At 38.9% G+C, this 17,184-nt stretch overlaps 1 protein-coding gene across 1 annotated transcript in view; it reads left to right on the top strand.

Annotated features, from left to right (window-relative positions):
• GTF3C1 (general transcription factor IIIC subunit 1) overlaps positions 1-17,184 on the top strand; it is a 143,797-nt gene that overhangs the window by 92,384 nt on the left and 34,229 nt on the right. Inside the window, exons 18-25 of the mRNA XM_044656736.1 lie at positions 1,049-1,145; positions 1,396-1,573; positions 4,642-4,786; positions 8,792-8,927; positions 11,220-11,301; positions 11,467-11,652; positions 12,954-13,111; positions 17,019-17,161. Coding sequence (XP_044512671.1) covers positions 1,049-1,145; positions 1,396-1,573; positions 4,642-4,786; positions 8,792-8,927; positions 11,220-11,301; positions 11,467-11,652; positions 12,954-13,111; positions 17,019-17,161 — 1,125 coding nt within the window. The remainder of the gene's footprint in view (positions 1-1,048; positions 1,146-1,395; positions 1,574-4,641; positions 4,787-8,791; positions 8,928-11,219; positions 11,302-11,466; positions 11,653-12,953; positions 13,112-17,018; positions 17,162-17,184) is intronic.

The following is a 17,184-nucleotide window of genomic DNA, read 5'->3' as shown; positions in this document are numbered from 1 at the left end:
ATTGACAAAGAACCTTTTAAAGCAGTCTTGAAAATAAGCATACCCCCAGGAGAAACTAATTATGCCAGCAAGGTCATGAACACTGGTGTTTTTCTTTTAATTTTCTGTCTGTATACCTTTTATAGAGAAAAAAGCCAGAGGGAAGAGAAATGTAACATGAGTTGGAGGAGGCTGTAATTCTGCTGGTGCAATATGACTGTGACTCAAGAAACACAGCTATCTCTAAACATTCAAAATGTAGAGCCACAGAGGACATTGAAGCACAACAATAGCTTATAAACCAGTAACACGTGATATACCATTTGAGAAAGATCTAATCAAAAAAGGAACAGGCTAGTCAGAATAAGGAATACAGACAGACCATCTCTGTGCTCAAGTGTCAACAAAATGTGAATAGCCCTAAAAAAGGTCCCCAGTGTGTTGAGGAGAGCTCTTTTAAAGGATTTATGGAAAAATATGTACGAGAATTTCACAGGATAAAAAGAAAAGCCCAATTTAGATCTTTATCATTAGAGGGAATATCTTTATTGATGAGATTATAGATCCATTGAATTATAAGTACACATATATAATGTTACATAAATATATATACACACGTATATGAAATGCTTAAGCATGATACTTAATATCAAGACTGCTTTAAAATAAAAGTTAATTGTTGATGGGAGGAAAAAATAGGGGAGAAGGTACTATGTCAAATTCCAAATGCAAATTAGTTTCTTTCATATGAATTTATCCCCAACTCCCTATTCCTCAATAAATACTTTCCTCTCTAAATACTGATTTGATGATTTTTCTCCAGGGATTTTGATTATAAATCAAAACCAGATCTTAAAATATTTTTTTTCCATTTCCCTTGTTAGTTGATAAGAATGGTGATTCTGGGATTTCTATGAGAGCCCAAGTTGAGATGCACAGGTTTCATTTTAAGAGATTTTAGAGCATAAGAAATCCCTCATTTGTTTCAAAAAGAATATCTCTGAATTATAGTTGGTGATATTCGAATGCACATTAGGATGCCTGTCATTCTCATTCATCTTTTTTACAGGCGGTATATTTTTTCAGTAGTGGAGAATCTTCAGAGACTTTGCTATATGGGACTCCTGCAGTTTGGTCCCACAGAAAAATTTCAGGATAAAGATCAGGTAACATCTTTAAAATTAGGTGGCGGTGGTGGTGACAGTGGTGGTGGCGGTGGTGGCAGTGGCACTGGTGGTGGTGGTAGTGGTGGTGGTGGTGCCACCAATGATGTCAGAGGTGGCAGTGGCAGTGATAGTGATGATGAAGGCAGTGGTGGTAGTGGTGGCTTGGCAGGAGCAACATGCCAGCAACCAAACTCACTGCTGACATCTGTGTGTATGTGTGTGTATGTGCACGTGCACAATTTTCTTACAGGTCTTCATATATTTGAAGAAAAACGCGGTGATTATTGATACCACCATTTGTGATCCACATTATAATCTGGCCCAAAGCAGCCGACCCTATGAAAGGCGTCTGTACATTCTGGACTCGATGCAAGATGTGGAAAACTATTGGTTTGATTTACAGTGTGTCTGCCTCAATACTCCACTAGGTACAACTTCTCTGCCAGATCTCATTATTTTTCCTCCATCCTACTGAATCTACAAATAGTAAAGTTAGAAAGACACCATCTCATCCAACCCCTCATTTTACAGATTTGGAAGCTGAGATCTAAAAACAGTGACTTGCCTGAAGTCACTTTGGCAGTTAATAACAGCTCCAGAAGTAGAGGCCAAATTTTCTTGTCCTGATCCATCTCTCTTCTCTCAATACTGTCCTTTCTTATTTTCTTCCTTATTATCTCTCCAAGAAAATAAATGGGTACCTTTATTCCATTTATGTTTAGAAGAAGAATTTCTGCTCTAGAGCCATTTTACTATATTCAGAGTTCTTTCCTTGCTCTGCCTCTCTGAAGTAAGTAGTTCAGGGTTCTCCTCATTTTAGAGATAAGAAGAAAGGCTGAGAGGGCTGCTTATAGAAGGTCTTACAATTTCTAAAAGTCCAAGCTAGAATTCAGACTGTCTATTGACTCTAGGCCTAATATTCTTTTCACTCTACCACATTGCCTCTTAAAGCAAGGGGAAGAACTAAAAGAGTTGCATTACTCATATGTGTGTTTATCAGTTCCCTGATCCTGTTGACATTGTCCCCATCTTCTAGTCACCCAAGTCCACAGCCTAGGAGTCTGAAGCTCTTCATTCTCCCTCACTCCCCATATTCAGTCAGTTCACAAGTCCTGTCAATTCTACCTCCACAACATGTCCACATCCATGCCCTCTTTCTACTGACATCACAACCACCTCTTGCCTGGGCTATTAAAATAATCTCTTAATTGTTCCCCCTGCCTCAAGTCTTTTCCCCACTCCAGGCCGTCTTCCTCACATTTTGTCAAATTTACGTTCCTTTTTAAAATGTTTGTTTACTGTTTTATTGATGCCTTTTTTTTTTTTAAACATCATCTTCACTTTCCATTGACACTCCTCCTCCTATAGCTCCATCCAATACAAGTATCTCTTGCATCAAATAAGTATAGGTAAGGAGAACAAATGAACACTTTGGTCATCCCAAAGGGATATTCCTAAAAAAACAGATGGGACCATGTCTCTTCCGGCTCAAAAAGCCCTCTAGTTTTCTCTGTGATAAAATGCATACTCTGCTAATTTACAGACTGGCAACAACCTATCTTTCTAGGCTACTTGTATACCACATTCACTCCCATTTCATGTTCTCCAGTCAGACTGACCAATATCCTGTTTCTCAAATAACATTGTCTCCTGTCTCTGATCTTTTGCTCTGACCCTTCTCCATGGTGAAGATGCATTCCTCCTCACCATCCCCTCTTAGAATCCCCAGCTTCCTTCTCAGTTCAGCATAAATGCCACATCCTTTAGGAATCTTTTCCTTGATTCCCACCTAGTTGTTTCCTTCCAAAGATTGTTTACATTTTATATTTACTTATATATGTCCATATTATTTCTTCAAAAGAATATAAACTAGAAGGCATGGACTGTTTAATTTTTTATTTTGTTTCTTTACCCAGTAGTAAATGTCTAAGTGGAAGTGGTTTGGGGAACATATACTTCCTCATTTGAGATCTGAAAAGAATCTAAGGGGCAGCTAGGAAGTCCAGTGGATACAGTGCCAAGCTTTGAGTCAGGAGGACCTGGTTTCAAATCTGGCTTAAGACACTTCCCAGCTAGGTGACCCTGGGCAAATCACTTAATTCCATTTGCCTAGCCCTTGCTGCTCTTCTGTCCTAGAAATGATACCAAGACAGAAGGTACTGGTTTTAAAAAAAAATGTCAAGGATGACTTCTAGGTTTTCAACCTGACTGACTAGAAGGATGCTAGCACCTTTACTGGGAATAGGGACATGATAAATATGCCTATGAGTAATGCTTCTCTTTAATTTCTTTTATCTCAGAAATCTTAAAGACTTATTCATCTGCTTTTATAAAGTATTTATATATTATATATGCAGCACTATGTTAGGCTGCATATTAGTTGTCTCATGGTTGTTTGATATTGTCACTAATATCCTCTGATACTATATTGTGGCAAGAAGGTAACCCTTAGTTTTCTAAATCTTTGCTATTTGAACACAAGTGCAGGGCCTTCCAGATTGAAAAGATTTCAAATATGGACCTACTTGTATGTCTGTTTCTGAATATTTACTCATTTAGCTAGCTCTCAGGAAGTGTAAGGGCCTATGATCGCCATCAATAGACGTAGTCAGGGACTCATACCAGTGAAATCATAGAACCATGAAGAGTTGGGTTAACAACAGACCCTTTTCCATAATTGTCCAGGAAATGTGGAGTAATCTAGATCCCAGGAAAGACAATCATTGCAGCATAAGTTATTAACACATGATTCAGCTCAGTTTCTCAAGAAAAAACAGAAAATCTTAGATACCAGCCAGCAATTCAGAGAACCAGCTACCTCCAAGGACTTATCAGTCTCCTGCCCATGTCATATCCCACATCGAGTCTATTCCTCTTCTCCTTCAGCCCATGGCCTTACTCTCAGGGTTGTTCCCAGGTATTGTTTATTCTTTGTGGCCATTTCTTGGAGTGTATCTGCATGAAATCCCTATTCATGTTGTTCCACTTGACCCTTTTAATCTTTAACCCTGAAATAAATTTATAGTCTCTAAAGTATAGCCTTCTCTCTCTCCTGATAGAAATGGCACTTTTATAAATCTCTTTATAAATCAGTTTTGCTCATTTTAGATCTGTCATTTGACTTTAAAGTCAAGAAGCCCCAAATTTCAACTCTCTCCTCTTGTCACATACTGATCTTGTGGCCATGGATCAATTACTTAAAGTTTCAGTGTCCTGGGAAGCTTTTTAAGACTAAAATTTTGCAGATAAGTTATCAATTTACATTAGTAATGAGAGTTTCCAGCCTAAGAATTCTGTACACTTAGACTGTACCCCCTTACCATCCTCCTACCCCCCAAAAATGTTTATGCAGTTATGGCTATTGGAAGACATGAATCTTCTACTTTGTTGTCCTTAATTTTATCCTAGCTGCATTCTGTCACTATATTTTGATGATAGGAAGGGGATGTTTTCGGTGGTGCCCGAGTAATGCCATGAGATTTTTTTGGTTTCCTAGGAGTGGTTCGCTATCCTCGTGTCAAGAAAAGCAGCTCTCAGGATCCAAACAATGAGGCTGGAAGCATGGATGCTGACATGGAGCAGGAGAATGCAGTAGACAAGCACAATTTGGAACGCAAGTGTGCAATGCTGGAGTATATCTCGTATGTTGGCCTTGTTATCATCCCCTTGGGCTCTGGACATGTCCCCTAAAAAATTTCCCCAAACTTAGTGTGATGTGTCAGGTCATAAATGGCTGAGAGTCAGGGGAGTTTAGTCAAAAAACCATAGACCTGGACCCTGGATTTGAGTCCTATTTCAAATATGCAACTGTTGGCAAGCCACTTTCACTGAGATTAGCTTCCTCATCTGTAAAATAGGCACAAGAATGCTCATACTATTAAAAAAGAGAGACAGAGGGGACTGGATCTATTATTTCATTGGTAGAGAGGCTCCCTGATAAGGAAAGTCCTTTTACCAGTGCAGGTTGCACACCATTTCTCCAGCTTATTTATAGTCTTAGAACCCAGAACATATATTCTGCACAAGTCTTGTTGTGAGACTTTTACTAAAGTCTTGGCCCCAAAGCTAGTTCTTTAGCTACTGTACTCTACTGCTTTTATTTTTAAATTACATTTTTTAAAAAGCATTAAAAAAGAGTATAAAAAGTTGAAAAGGAAATACAACAAACATGGCAGAGTTGGAGTTACTGTGTTAAACCTCACATATACTTTTTTAAAAAACCAAGTATGAAATATGACCTCATACTTCCTAGCTGTATATCCCTGGGCAAGTCATTCAACCCACATTGCCTAGCTCTTATTGCTCTTTTGCCTTGGAACCAATACACAGTATTGATTCTAAAATATAAGGTAAGAATTTTTAAAAGAAAAGAAAAAGAAAAAAGCCAAGATGTATGAAATAGAGATTCACAGTCATTATATAGGCATCTTTTTTCTGTTCTTCATGTAAGGAAATGGTCTTATTTATTGATGTTTGCCACGTGTGTAATAATAAAAAGGAAGTTTTAGAAAAGAAACCATTGCACTAGCCCCCTCACAGGGTTGTGAAAGAGCATGAGCTGCTCTCATAGTGAACATCTAAAGGCCCTGTGGCTCTTCCTGTAGTAATGTGCCATTCACATGGCACTTAAGGTACTTCCCTCTAAGCTTCTCTGTCTGGGAGATTGTGCAAATATTTTTACCCCTATTTTACAGATAAGAGAGTTAAAATCCAGAAGGATAGTGAGTGGCCAGCCCACTATCCCATAGCTAGCAGAGCCCAGACTTGTACATAGGCCCTTTGACTCCAAGTTCTCTTTCCATTATGCCCAGAGCTCCCTTCTTGATTTGTAGCTTGGTACTACTTGCTTACTGTTTTAGTGTCCTGGGAAGCTTTTTTCTCTACTCCTTTTCACTCTGTTGCCCTTGAGATCACAAGACCTAAAGCTTGAAAAGACCTTAGACAGTCATCTCTTCCAGCTCCTTCCTTTTTCAGTTTGAGGTCCAGAGAATAGAAGGGACTTGTGCAAGGTACCATGTGTAGTAAACAGGGAAAGCCAGGAGTCTCAACCCAGTTATTTAACTATAAATCTAGGGCTCTAACCATAACACACTCAAGAATAGATTGTTCTACTTATTTTAGAGTAATAATTTGTACTGGGGGACATAGGGGAAGATGATTTACCAAGTTTGCCTGTCTCTCTCCATTGCCATAACTTATTGTGCTTACAGATAGAAGACTTTGAAAAGCAGAGTATTGTAGTGAATTCAAGCTTATAGATATCAAGGTAACCAGGGAGATCTGTTTGTCTGCTTGCTTGCTTGCCTCTGGCAAGAAAGGAGAGATAGTGAAGATGAACGGGAATGGAGAAGGGCCCAGCCAGGACTCACAAAAGGAAATCATCTGCATGTGTGCAACACAGGGGGAAACTGGGGAATCATCCCCAAACTTTTTCCTATCAAACCAAGATCATGTGATTATTAGTTATTAAAGAGAGGATTCTAATTTGTTCTCTTTGTACTCTATTCTTGAACAGAGTACTATGCTTGGTTCAAACCAAGTCTCACTAGCTAGGCTCTGTTAAGAGTCACCATTCTGGACAGTCACTGCTTTCCCATCATTGAAATTCAGTAACAGCTAGTCCAAGAGTTTCCTCTTTGGTCAGCAAGGTGGCTCAATGGGCAGAGTGCCAGGCCTGGTGACAAGAAGTCCTGGGTTTGAATCTGATCTCAGATACTAGCTGTGTGACCTGAGCAAATCACTTAACCCCAATTGCCTATCACTGCTGTTCTGCCTTAGAATCAGTACAATACAGAAAGTGAGGTTTGGAAAAAAAAGAGAGAGAGAGAGAATTCCCTCTTGACACTTCACAGCCATTTGACTTGTTTGCCTTGGACTATCACTTCCCATGCTGCAATGCCCTAGACTTCACGTTATATTCTCTTACCTATTTCATTTCTGAGAATGTTTCGAGGGACATATATATACACAGGGTTGGGTTAATCACCTTTTATGAACCACATCCTGATTCAGACCCCCCAAAATCACATTTGTGCCAAATACAGAAGGTAAAGATAGAAGTGTGTCTACATTTAGCCTCAACCCTCTCACAACACTGCTTCAAGGCACAGAGAAGAACAAAGGAACTGAAGGCCTTACCCCATCCAGGGTATAAGCATCTATAAATCTGAATATGATTGATCTTCATGGTATTAGATGTGCTAGGAAATGTTAATGAAAATTCACCTTACAGTACAGGTTTCTCATTCAGTGAATGGGCCAATATTTAATTAAATATTTCATCAGGAAAGAGATGAGTTCAAAATAATGCTTCTTCTACTTACTAGTGATGTGAACAAAGGTAAATCATTTAAACTCATTTAAACTCTCTTATTCATTCCATTTGTATCTCTTCTGTAATAGGATAAAAATACCTATGATAATTGCCTTACTCCAGGAACAGATATAGTCATCATGTAGCCCTTTGTAAATCTTAAGTTCAATATACTCATCAGCTATCATCATTTTTGTTATTGCTATTCTCCAGAGAGTTCTACCTTTTTCACTCTTGTAGTTTTCTTCCATTCTTGTAGCATTGCAAAAAAGTGCATTTACACCCCTCCTACACTTGTCAGTAGACTTTATAACTCCCACTTCAACTACCTGCCAGCTTTCTGGGGGTTACAGAACTGAAGTTTCTACATTCCACAACTAGCAAAGGGGTCAGCATCATACTGGGTGTGAGATTCTTAGGAGACTGGCAAATGAAGTGGGTCAAGAATATGCATGTGTTGTTTTTTTTTTTAAACCCTTACCTTCCATTTTAGAATCAATATTGTATATTGATTGGTTCTGGGACAGAAGAATGATATGGCAGTTGGTCTTAAGTGACTTGCCCAGGGTCACACAGCTAGGAAGTATCTGAGGCCAGATTTGAACCCAGGACCTCCCATCTTTAAACCTGGTTCTCAATCCAATGAACCATCTAGCTGCCCCTGTACTTTTTATTTATAGTGTCCACGAGTGCTCCACTGAAGCCCTACCCCAGGGCCTCCTCACAGTGTGTAGCAGTCCTGGGTTCTTGAGGCTATATCAGAATATATTAAGTTCTAGCAAGTTCCCACAGTCTTGAAGTCCTGATCATAAAAATGTGTCTGGGATCTAAGAACCAACTTAGCCAAGTTGGACAGTCTCATCAGCAGGATAGCCAGAAATAAGGTAATAATATTGTAGACCCCAGTAAGTCTGGATAGCTAGGTGATATGGTAGATAAAGTGCTGGGTCTGAAGTCAGGGGGACCCGAGTTCATTTCCAGCCTTCTGCACTTACTAACCCTGGGCAAGTCATTTAACCCTCTTTGCATCAATTCCTCATCTATAAAATTGGGACCCCAGAGAAGGAAATGGCATATATTTAAATCTCTGCTGAGAAAACCCCATAAAAAAGGGGATCATGAAGGATTGGACATGACTAAATGACAACAAAAATTCTGGAAGACTGCTGAGTCCTAGAAGAGTCAGACTCCATGCCAACATAGGGAATCCCCACTCTGACCCAATCACAGACTCTGTGAGCATTCAAGTGCCAAGAGCACATACAGTCATCTAGCCATTTTTGTGTCTATTTTACCATAAAGGATCTTAGAGCCTTCATTTTCCATTTCTTAGTGGGAGCCGTGAAGTGCTGGATGATGGCTCTATACCTGGTGATGGATTAGGGGCTGCAGGCCTGGATTCCAGTTTCTATGCACACTTAAAGCGTAATTGGATCTGGACCAGCTATATCATTAACAAGACCAGAAAGGTAAGTCCCTTATTTGATAATATAGTCATAACAATTGTTCATATTGTTATACAATTTGTATGTGAAAGAGCATTGAATCTAGAAGTCAGAGGATATGAGTTTGAAACCTGACCACTCACTAGTTGTGCTTTAGAGCAAGTCAGTAGCCCAACTCAGGCTCCAGTTTTCTAATCTTATAAAAGAAGGAATTGGACAAGGTGACCTTTTTAGGTCTTTTCCAGCTCTAAATCTCTGATCTTAAGATTACAGTTACTTCTTAGCTGCATGACCCTAGGCAAATCGCTAAACTCCATTTACCTAAATTGTATATCCCTCTTCTGCTTTGGAACTGATACTTAGTATTGATTCTAAAATGAAGGTAAGTATTGTAAGAGTTAAAATTAATGATTTGGCTAAATATATGAAAATTATAAATCTTTTATTTACAAAAGAGGTGGAAAGAGTGAAAGCAGAGGAATACAAAATGGTAGAGAAGACATTAACCTATCTAACTAAATATTGTTCCAGTGCTTGGCTCAGTCAGGACTTGTTAACCTTCAACCACAGTTAAACTCTCTCCAGAAGACAGGAAGGGAAAGCCAGCTATCCACTCACCCAAGTTCCCTCCAAGAGGCAAGTTAAGACAGTGACTTGTGCTCAAGTGACTCCTGAGGCCAACTTTCTTCTTTGAGCTGACCTTCCTGAAGCTGAATTCTTTCTTGGAGTCCACTCTCTTCTTGGAGTCGACATAAATTCAGCCTCAGAAATTCAGGGCCTTATTTTTAGTGGCTTTTTGTCTCCTCCCCTCTCTTCACAGGGGCCAATCACAGCTTCCAAATTGTCTAGCACTGCCCAGAGGGCAGTGTTTGTGGAAACCAGTTCACATCACATCACATCACAGTTCTCACCCACTGAAAGGGTTCACAGTTTCTGAGGGTATGAACTCTTAAAAGAATTCACAAGTTTCTGACTGTTTGAGTTAGAAAAAATGGTGGAGCTCTCCAAGTACCTTGCTGGCTTCTCACTTAGCACTAAGTAAGGGTGTGAATTCACTAAGTGGCTTGTTAGCTCCTCCACCTAGTTCAACCTTGTACTTAAATTAGTTAACCAAAGTGTTAGCACCAACTAGGCAAAGAGAATAAAGGATTCCCTTTCACAAATGTGAACTCAAAGAGAACCAAGAATTTCCTTTTACAGTGTTTAAAGGGGAAAATATTATAATTATTGATAATTTATATACTGTGCTTAGTACCTTTTTCTCTTGTGAAATATTTCTGTGTAAGTGAAAATGGGGTAAATGCAGAAACAAATATTCAATTCAGTGGGTCAGGTGAATCACAGGATCCTAGGACACTCTTGTCAGTTTGGGTTACTCTGCTGTGATCTCTAATAGGAAGGACCTTGAGTAAAGGTTCTCTGAAGGGGAATTGCCAACTCAAAACTGGCAGACAACTCATTCATAATTGAAGTTTTCCCAGTTGATGAAACCACCCCATTTTTTCCTTTGTCTTCCTGTCAGCCTAGAGAGACATGGTTAGTGGAGCTCTCAGAATCTATTCTGAAAAGGAAATACAGACATGGGTCATCCCTCCATGTACCCAAATGACCTAAACCTACCCTCCCAGAGGCAGAAAAATCTACACACTGATCAAAATTCAGATTTTCCTGATCCCACCATAGATTTCTTCAAAACACTTATTCTGAGACTGTTCTACTCTCTCACACAGGCTGATACACTTGAGACTCTACACTTGGTATAACTGACAGTCTCATAATCATCAGCAGTCTTCCAGAGCCTTTATTAAACACCTTGTACATTATTGCTATCCTCTGTGGACAGAGCTCCCTGTTGGTGTCAGTAGGCTTTGTCATTGTCTTGTGTTCCTGCATGCTATTGACAGAACTGAGAGGAAAATTCAAGGTGATCTAGTTCCAACCCTTCAATTAAACATCCTTATGGCTTATCTGCTGTTCTCTTATTTTTTAGTTCTAGCTTTCCTTTAGTAGATTAGAGCCATCTGGGGTAAAATTTCCAGGAAATAACAGCATAAAAATATATCATTTTTGCAGAAATCACTTTAAAGGTTTTAAGGAAGATATTCAAGGAAAACATTACATATGGGATAATGCAATAACGAGCACATTACTGTAGCATGCGTGAGAAAATTCACTTCTGAACCAGGTTGCAGGCAGCATTCCTTTGTTACTGCTCAGCTATTTTCTCGGCTTCATTAAAGGCTTTTATAAATGTTAGTGAATGTATGCCTCAGATACATGGGAATTTCTTGATACTTACACATATTTGTCTTTTAGGAGAATACAGTTTCAGAAAATGGCCTCACAGTGAGGCTCCAGACATTTTTATCCAAACGCTCTCTGCCACTAAGTGCTGGAAGTAAGTATCACTCCATGTCTCAATGGTATCTTCACTTCTTCCCAAATGTAGAATAATGAGAGTTCAGCAGTAAAAAGCTTTTCAGTTCAATTTGGAAAGAGGTGTGTTCAGAAATTGTCTTGAAACTAATGTTCATAGTAATATTTCTCTTTTAATCATTTCTAGATAATAGGATAAATATTTTGGGAGATGCAAAAGCCCCCTCAGAACTCCCTGCTGAGAAGGAAGAGCAGTTTGAAATCGGCAAAGAAATGACACAGGACAGAAACAAGAGGGTGAGGGGTGGCAAAAGCCAGAAACGAAAAAGGCTCAAAAAGGATCCTGGAAAGAAGGTTAAGAGACGGAAGAAAGGTTATTAGTCTTGCAAAGCATTCTCTTTTCTATTTCTATTCTTAATTTCTTGATTTCACTCTATTACTTGTGAAAATCACATACCCAACTAGATCTTAAATCTGTCTTCCCCTTCATCTACTTTCTCCCTTCATCTAATATACTTACATGTTGTCATTGCTATTTCATTGTCTTAGTCAGACTATGAAAGATCCTTGTATTTTCTACATACCTTTTCTCAGCTATATTTTTCTTTGTCTTTTAAAGAGTAATCATTCCATCACTATGTATGGTTTCCTGTCTCAATTCAAACCTCTGATTATATTTCTTCTTGCAAATTCTTGCCTAAATATACATACCTTGCAAAAATTCTAGTCTCTTTTCTGTTCTCTTTTTTCATCTTTGTGTGTAAACCAATTATGTCAAAATTTAACATAATTTTGTATTTTGAAACTTCTTTCAAAGAGCACCAGGGTCATGAAAACCTGCAGGGCAGGGTTCTACAACTCTTTCAGACTTGAATCAGGCACTCAAGTGCATTGCTCTTTGGATTTTCGTCTTGAGATTGTATAGCAGATGTCTTTTAGCAGAGAAAAATAGTTTGAGATGAGAGGAGGCATATTTGAATTTTTTGATTGCTTTATTTCAAAGAAGTAGCCCAGATTTTTCCATAAGTTTCTAGTTGATAAAGCTATTTAAATTTTTAAGAAAAATCTAGATTTTTATTTTTAAATGGATCCAAAGGGATCTAAATTTTTATTGGTATTTCATCCATATATGGTGAGAATGAGAGAGTCAGGAACTGGATTCATTTGATATTATTCAAAATAGAATTGCAGCAGTTGAATTACCACCTTTTGGATAAATGCAGGTTAGTATAATAGCATTACAAAATCTAGATTTAATTTATTAGGAAAGTTCAATGTTAATATGCATTTGAATTCACATTTTCTTGCTCTACCTTTTTTTTCTTTCCCCCTAACTATTCTTAAAATAGATTTTGAAAAAACCCACTGGAAAATGGACTTTGGAACTGATAGTGCCAGGTAGCATCTACCTTCATAACTCAAAAGCAACATCCATAGCTGCCACCTACAGTCCAGATACTAAAGAAGGCTGCTGGGAGTGGGGGGAGAGTACAACTCTGCACTCACCCAAAGTAATAGTCATGAAATCTACACAGTAAATTTCTTCAACTGTAAAATGAGAGAGATGGATTAGATCATCTCTAAGATCTTTTCCAGGTATAAAGCCTAGAAAACTGTGAAATTTGAACTTGTTAGAAGAAACTAAGTCAGCATATTTCCTCTTCTGATGTTTAGGAGAAAAGTCAGAAGAAAAGAGTAAAAAAATGCGCTACCATGATGAGGCTGATCAGAGTGCTCTGCAGAGAATGACACGTTTGCGTGTGACCTGGACCATGCAAGAAGATGGGCTGCTGATGCTTTGCCGAATTGCTAGTAATGTCCTAAACTCCAAGGTATTCATTCAGTCAGCTGCTGCATTCTTTACTTGCTTTGTTCATTTCATCATTCATTTGACAAATATTTAAGTGTTTACTAATCAGGTATCCCTGAGCATGCTTTTGCTCTGTCTCTCCCTTCTACCTATTGTAAAACTTAAAATTATGAGGCTGGTTGTGGCTTAATAACTTTATTAAATCAAAAGTAGTAGGAGTAGGAGTTATAGTAATTGGTAGTTGTAGTAGTTGTAGGTTGTAGTAGTTGTAGTAGTCATACTAGTGAGAGGAAAAAGTAAGAGAGAGGTAGAGAGGTACTTAACCCTACAATCCAGTAAGGGTCCACTCTGTTCCTCCACCAAAGACCTCAACTTCCTGTTCTCAGCTTATAAACTCTCACACATCACATCTCAGGAACCAATCATAGTTTCTTAATTTGCCTGGGCCGCCCAGAGGGGAACAGTGCCTGTGGAATCAGTTTCCTGTCTCGTTGGTTCCTTGGTTTTTTAAGTTCCTTTATCTGAGGCTCACCTATACCTGAATTTACTCAGTGGTATTTGACCTCCAGGTTAGTAGAAGATGATATTAAAAAAAAAAAAAGCAACACTAGAGAGAGAGAAATTTGCTTACATTCCTGTAATGAGCCCCAGTAGTATATTTCTATACTATAGACTACTTAAGAGATATATCTGGCCCTCTGGGGCCTCCCACAGCCTGCAGTTTTGCTCAAGTCCTACAGATATTCAGTTCATTTCAACCATTATTTTCTGAGCTCCAGTTCTGTGCAAATCCTGGGTATGGAGTACAAAAACCCAACTATTTATTGTAGTCATGTCTTTTGAATTTTTAAATTTTTACTGTGAAATCAGATCTCCAGTAAAAAAAAACAAAACACTCCTTTAAAAATTTGACATCTTTTGGTTTGTCTCATCCTTTGGAATAGCTATTGGAGCAAGAACTGTTTTTAGTCTGGGTGCCATGGTCTGAGAACTTCTGCTCTAGAATGTAGTTTTCCAAATGGCTCAAGGCACCAACAAGTGATAAAGAATCTCCTTTTCATGTTCTTTCAGACACTATCCATACCACCTTCTTGTGTATAAAAGAGAACTGAAATTCCCTTGGTTTCCACCTTTCTGTGTCTGGTCCACAGGATGCCCTGCTGGTTATCTTGAATACCAGGGCCACCTCACAGACTGCACAGTAACACCTGCTGAGTACACATGAGGCCAGTAGTAGGGCCTGCTAATATATATATATATATATATATATATATATATATATATATATATAGAGAGAGAGAGAGAGAGAGAGAGAGAGAGAGAGAGAGAGAGAGAGAGAGAGAGAGAGAGAGAGAGAGAGAGAGAGAGAGAGAGAGAGAGACACAGAGAGAGACAGAGACCCACAGATGTGGATAGTGCTAGATCCACTCAGGGATCCCCCTGAATACCCATCCAAGTATTCTAACCTCTGGTTAATGAGAATGAAACTGAATCACTTTCTCTCACTGGGCCAGTTGCGCAAACGCTTTGGAGAAAATAATTATAAAACAGTATCTCTTTTTAAGAGGGAATACAAACTGAGGATGAGAATAAGGAGTCCCTAACTCTAAGGGATCTAGCTAATTACCCATAATCCTCTATGTCCCTCACAAGAGGGAGCCTTCTGTTTCTTCTGGCTAATTTAACTCCCTGTTTCTATCTAGGTGTCCCCAAAAATGACTAAACTAACTATCTATGACCCTCAGTAGTTGGTGTGATTTATTTCCCAAAAGCTGTCTCCAAAAACCATTATGAATGAACTCCAAAGGCTAAGTTCACCCAGGGGGTCTGACCCCTGAGGTAAAACCTTAAAGCTGATCTGACAGGATTTTTTAGATAAAACCTTGTAAAAAGCACAGCAGGTATGGTCAGATCCTTTTCTAGATCTTTCCCAGTTAAATAGAGTACCTCCAAAGATGAATTATGGGTGTACTTCTTCTCCACAGTCAGATGAGGTAGATGAGCTCTGATAAGCCCACCTTTCCTCCACCATTCCTGGTCAGGAAGCCCTTAATCTCTCACAGGAAATCAAGTCACTCTAGCAGTTGTCACTTCCAAACTGTTCCTCCTTTGCCTTCTGCCTGCTAACATCCTTACCCTTGAGTTCCTAGTATGTGCCTTGAAGATAGCCTTCCACTTCTCTTAAACCTTATCCTATCTCTATCCTTTTCCCATTACACTACCAAGCAGCTAGGCAAAAGTATCTCAAAGCCCTTCATCCTTCTGCTTCCCCTCTCCTGGGCACTGTCCAGATGAAATCATTAGCATGCTTGCCACATGGGCTGCCCCCATTTGACTGAGGTACTCCATAGGGGATCTAGTGAGAGTAGAGAGCCCTAGAGCACTCCCCTCCCTAGTCCTCAGCACAGGCCTCAACTTCTCCCAACGTACACTAAGATTTCATTTGCTGTTTTGGTTCTAGGTCACTCTTGACACGTGGAGCTTACCATCTTTTCTATACAAGCTGTTTATTGGCTGAATCTCCCTCATCTTGTGCTTTGGCCGATTTTTATTAAATCCAAGTATAGGACTTGGTATAGATGAAAAGATATTGGCTCTGGGGGCATATAGCTTAGATTCATATCACCACTTTGCCCCTCACTGTCTGTGTGACTGTGGGAACATCACTTACCCTTTTGAGTCTGTGTTTTCTTATCTATAAAATGAGAAGGGATAGAAAAGATAATCTCCAGGGTCCCTTCCAGCTCTAAATCAAAATCTACAATCTTTAGGTCTAAGGTTATAGCTTTATCTTTATATCCTCATCACTTCAATAGGAGTACCTTGTATACTATAGGTACTTAGTAAATGTTTTTTGAAGAGATGAATTGGTACTACATCTAGTATATTTCCAATTCTCTCTTCTTTACAGTGATAATGAAGGGATAAGGAATATATGATGCCTCATGAAACATTTTTAAGTAAATTCAAGGGGTAGCCATTTGTAAAATGTGCTATAAGGGAAAAAAGCACCAGAAAGTATTTGTTTGTCACTTTTTCACCAGCACAACTCTTAGAATGTCTCACAATCATTATGTTAGAGAAATGAAGCAAAATATCATGGGAGGTCCAAGAAGGAGAATATTTAGAGTTGTTCATGTGGGAGGTTGTGGGGTAGGCTGAAGTAGACAGCCTACAGGACAAATATCCTGGAGAAAGGAGGCTCCAGACTTACCTTGCATATGATTTCTTTTCCTTCAAATCTTTGACCTTCCAACCAAACCAGCTCTCTTGTTATTCCCAGAACTCAGCATTCCATCTATCACCTTTGGGCCTTTACTTAGGCTATGGCCCATGTATGCATGGTATTCATTTTCTCTTCTCTTTATTTCATAGAATCTTTGCCTTTCTTCAAGGTTGAGATGTTACCTTTTATTTTTCCAAGGATCCCTTAATTGATAATATTATTTTCCTCCTCAAATCGTCTTGTTTTCTCTATTCGCGTAAATGTTATTTCATCCTCCTCCCTCCATAGGAGCTCTTTCAAGATAAGGATTATTTATTCTTTGGCTCTGTATTTCTAGGTTCTGGTATAGTGCCTTCTACATATTAAATGCTGAATAAGCTGTCATTGAATTATTAAATTGAATTGAAGGAGGTGGCATTTGAGATGAGTTTTAAAGGACGTGGAGGAATTCAATAGAAAACGAGGAGAGCATTCTAGGCATAAAGAATAGCATGATCAAAGAAGTGGGGTGACAGGTATATATCTGTGAAACAGAAATTAGTCCAGTTTTCCTAGAGCATGAAATTCATGTATGGAGGTAGTATGAATTAAGCCTAGAGAAATGGGGAGACCTGGAGAAATGGGGAAGCCTTGATTGCCGCATGAAGGAGGTTAGCCTTTTCTTGAAGAAGTCTGATTTTTCTATCTTTCATATTTGATCTAGGTAAAAGGCCCATTTGTTCCATGGCAAGTTGTCCGGGACATTTTGCATGCTACCTTTGAAGAGTCTTTGGATAAAACATCCCATTCAGTTGGACGGAGAGCTCGCTATATAGTCAAAAATCCACAAGCCTATCTGAACTATAAGTAAGCTACGTATAAAGAAACTT

The sequence above is a fragment of the Gracilinanus agilis genome, chromosome 1, assembly GCF_016433145.1.
Source record: "Gracilinanus agilis isolate LMUSP501 chromosome 1, AgileGrace, whole genome shotgun sequence".
Taxonomy (NCBI): domain Eukaryota; kingdom Metazoa; phylum Chordata; class Mammalia; order Didelphimorphia; family Didelphidae; genus Gracilinanus; species Gracilinanus agilis.
Note: the sequence above shows the minus strand (reverse complement) of the source record. Positions and strands in the feature narration are given on the sequence as shown.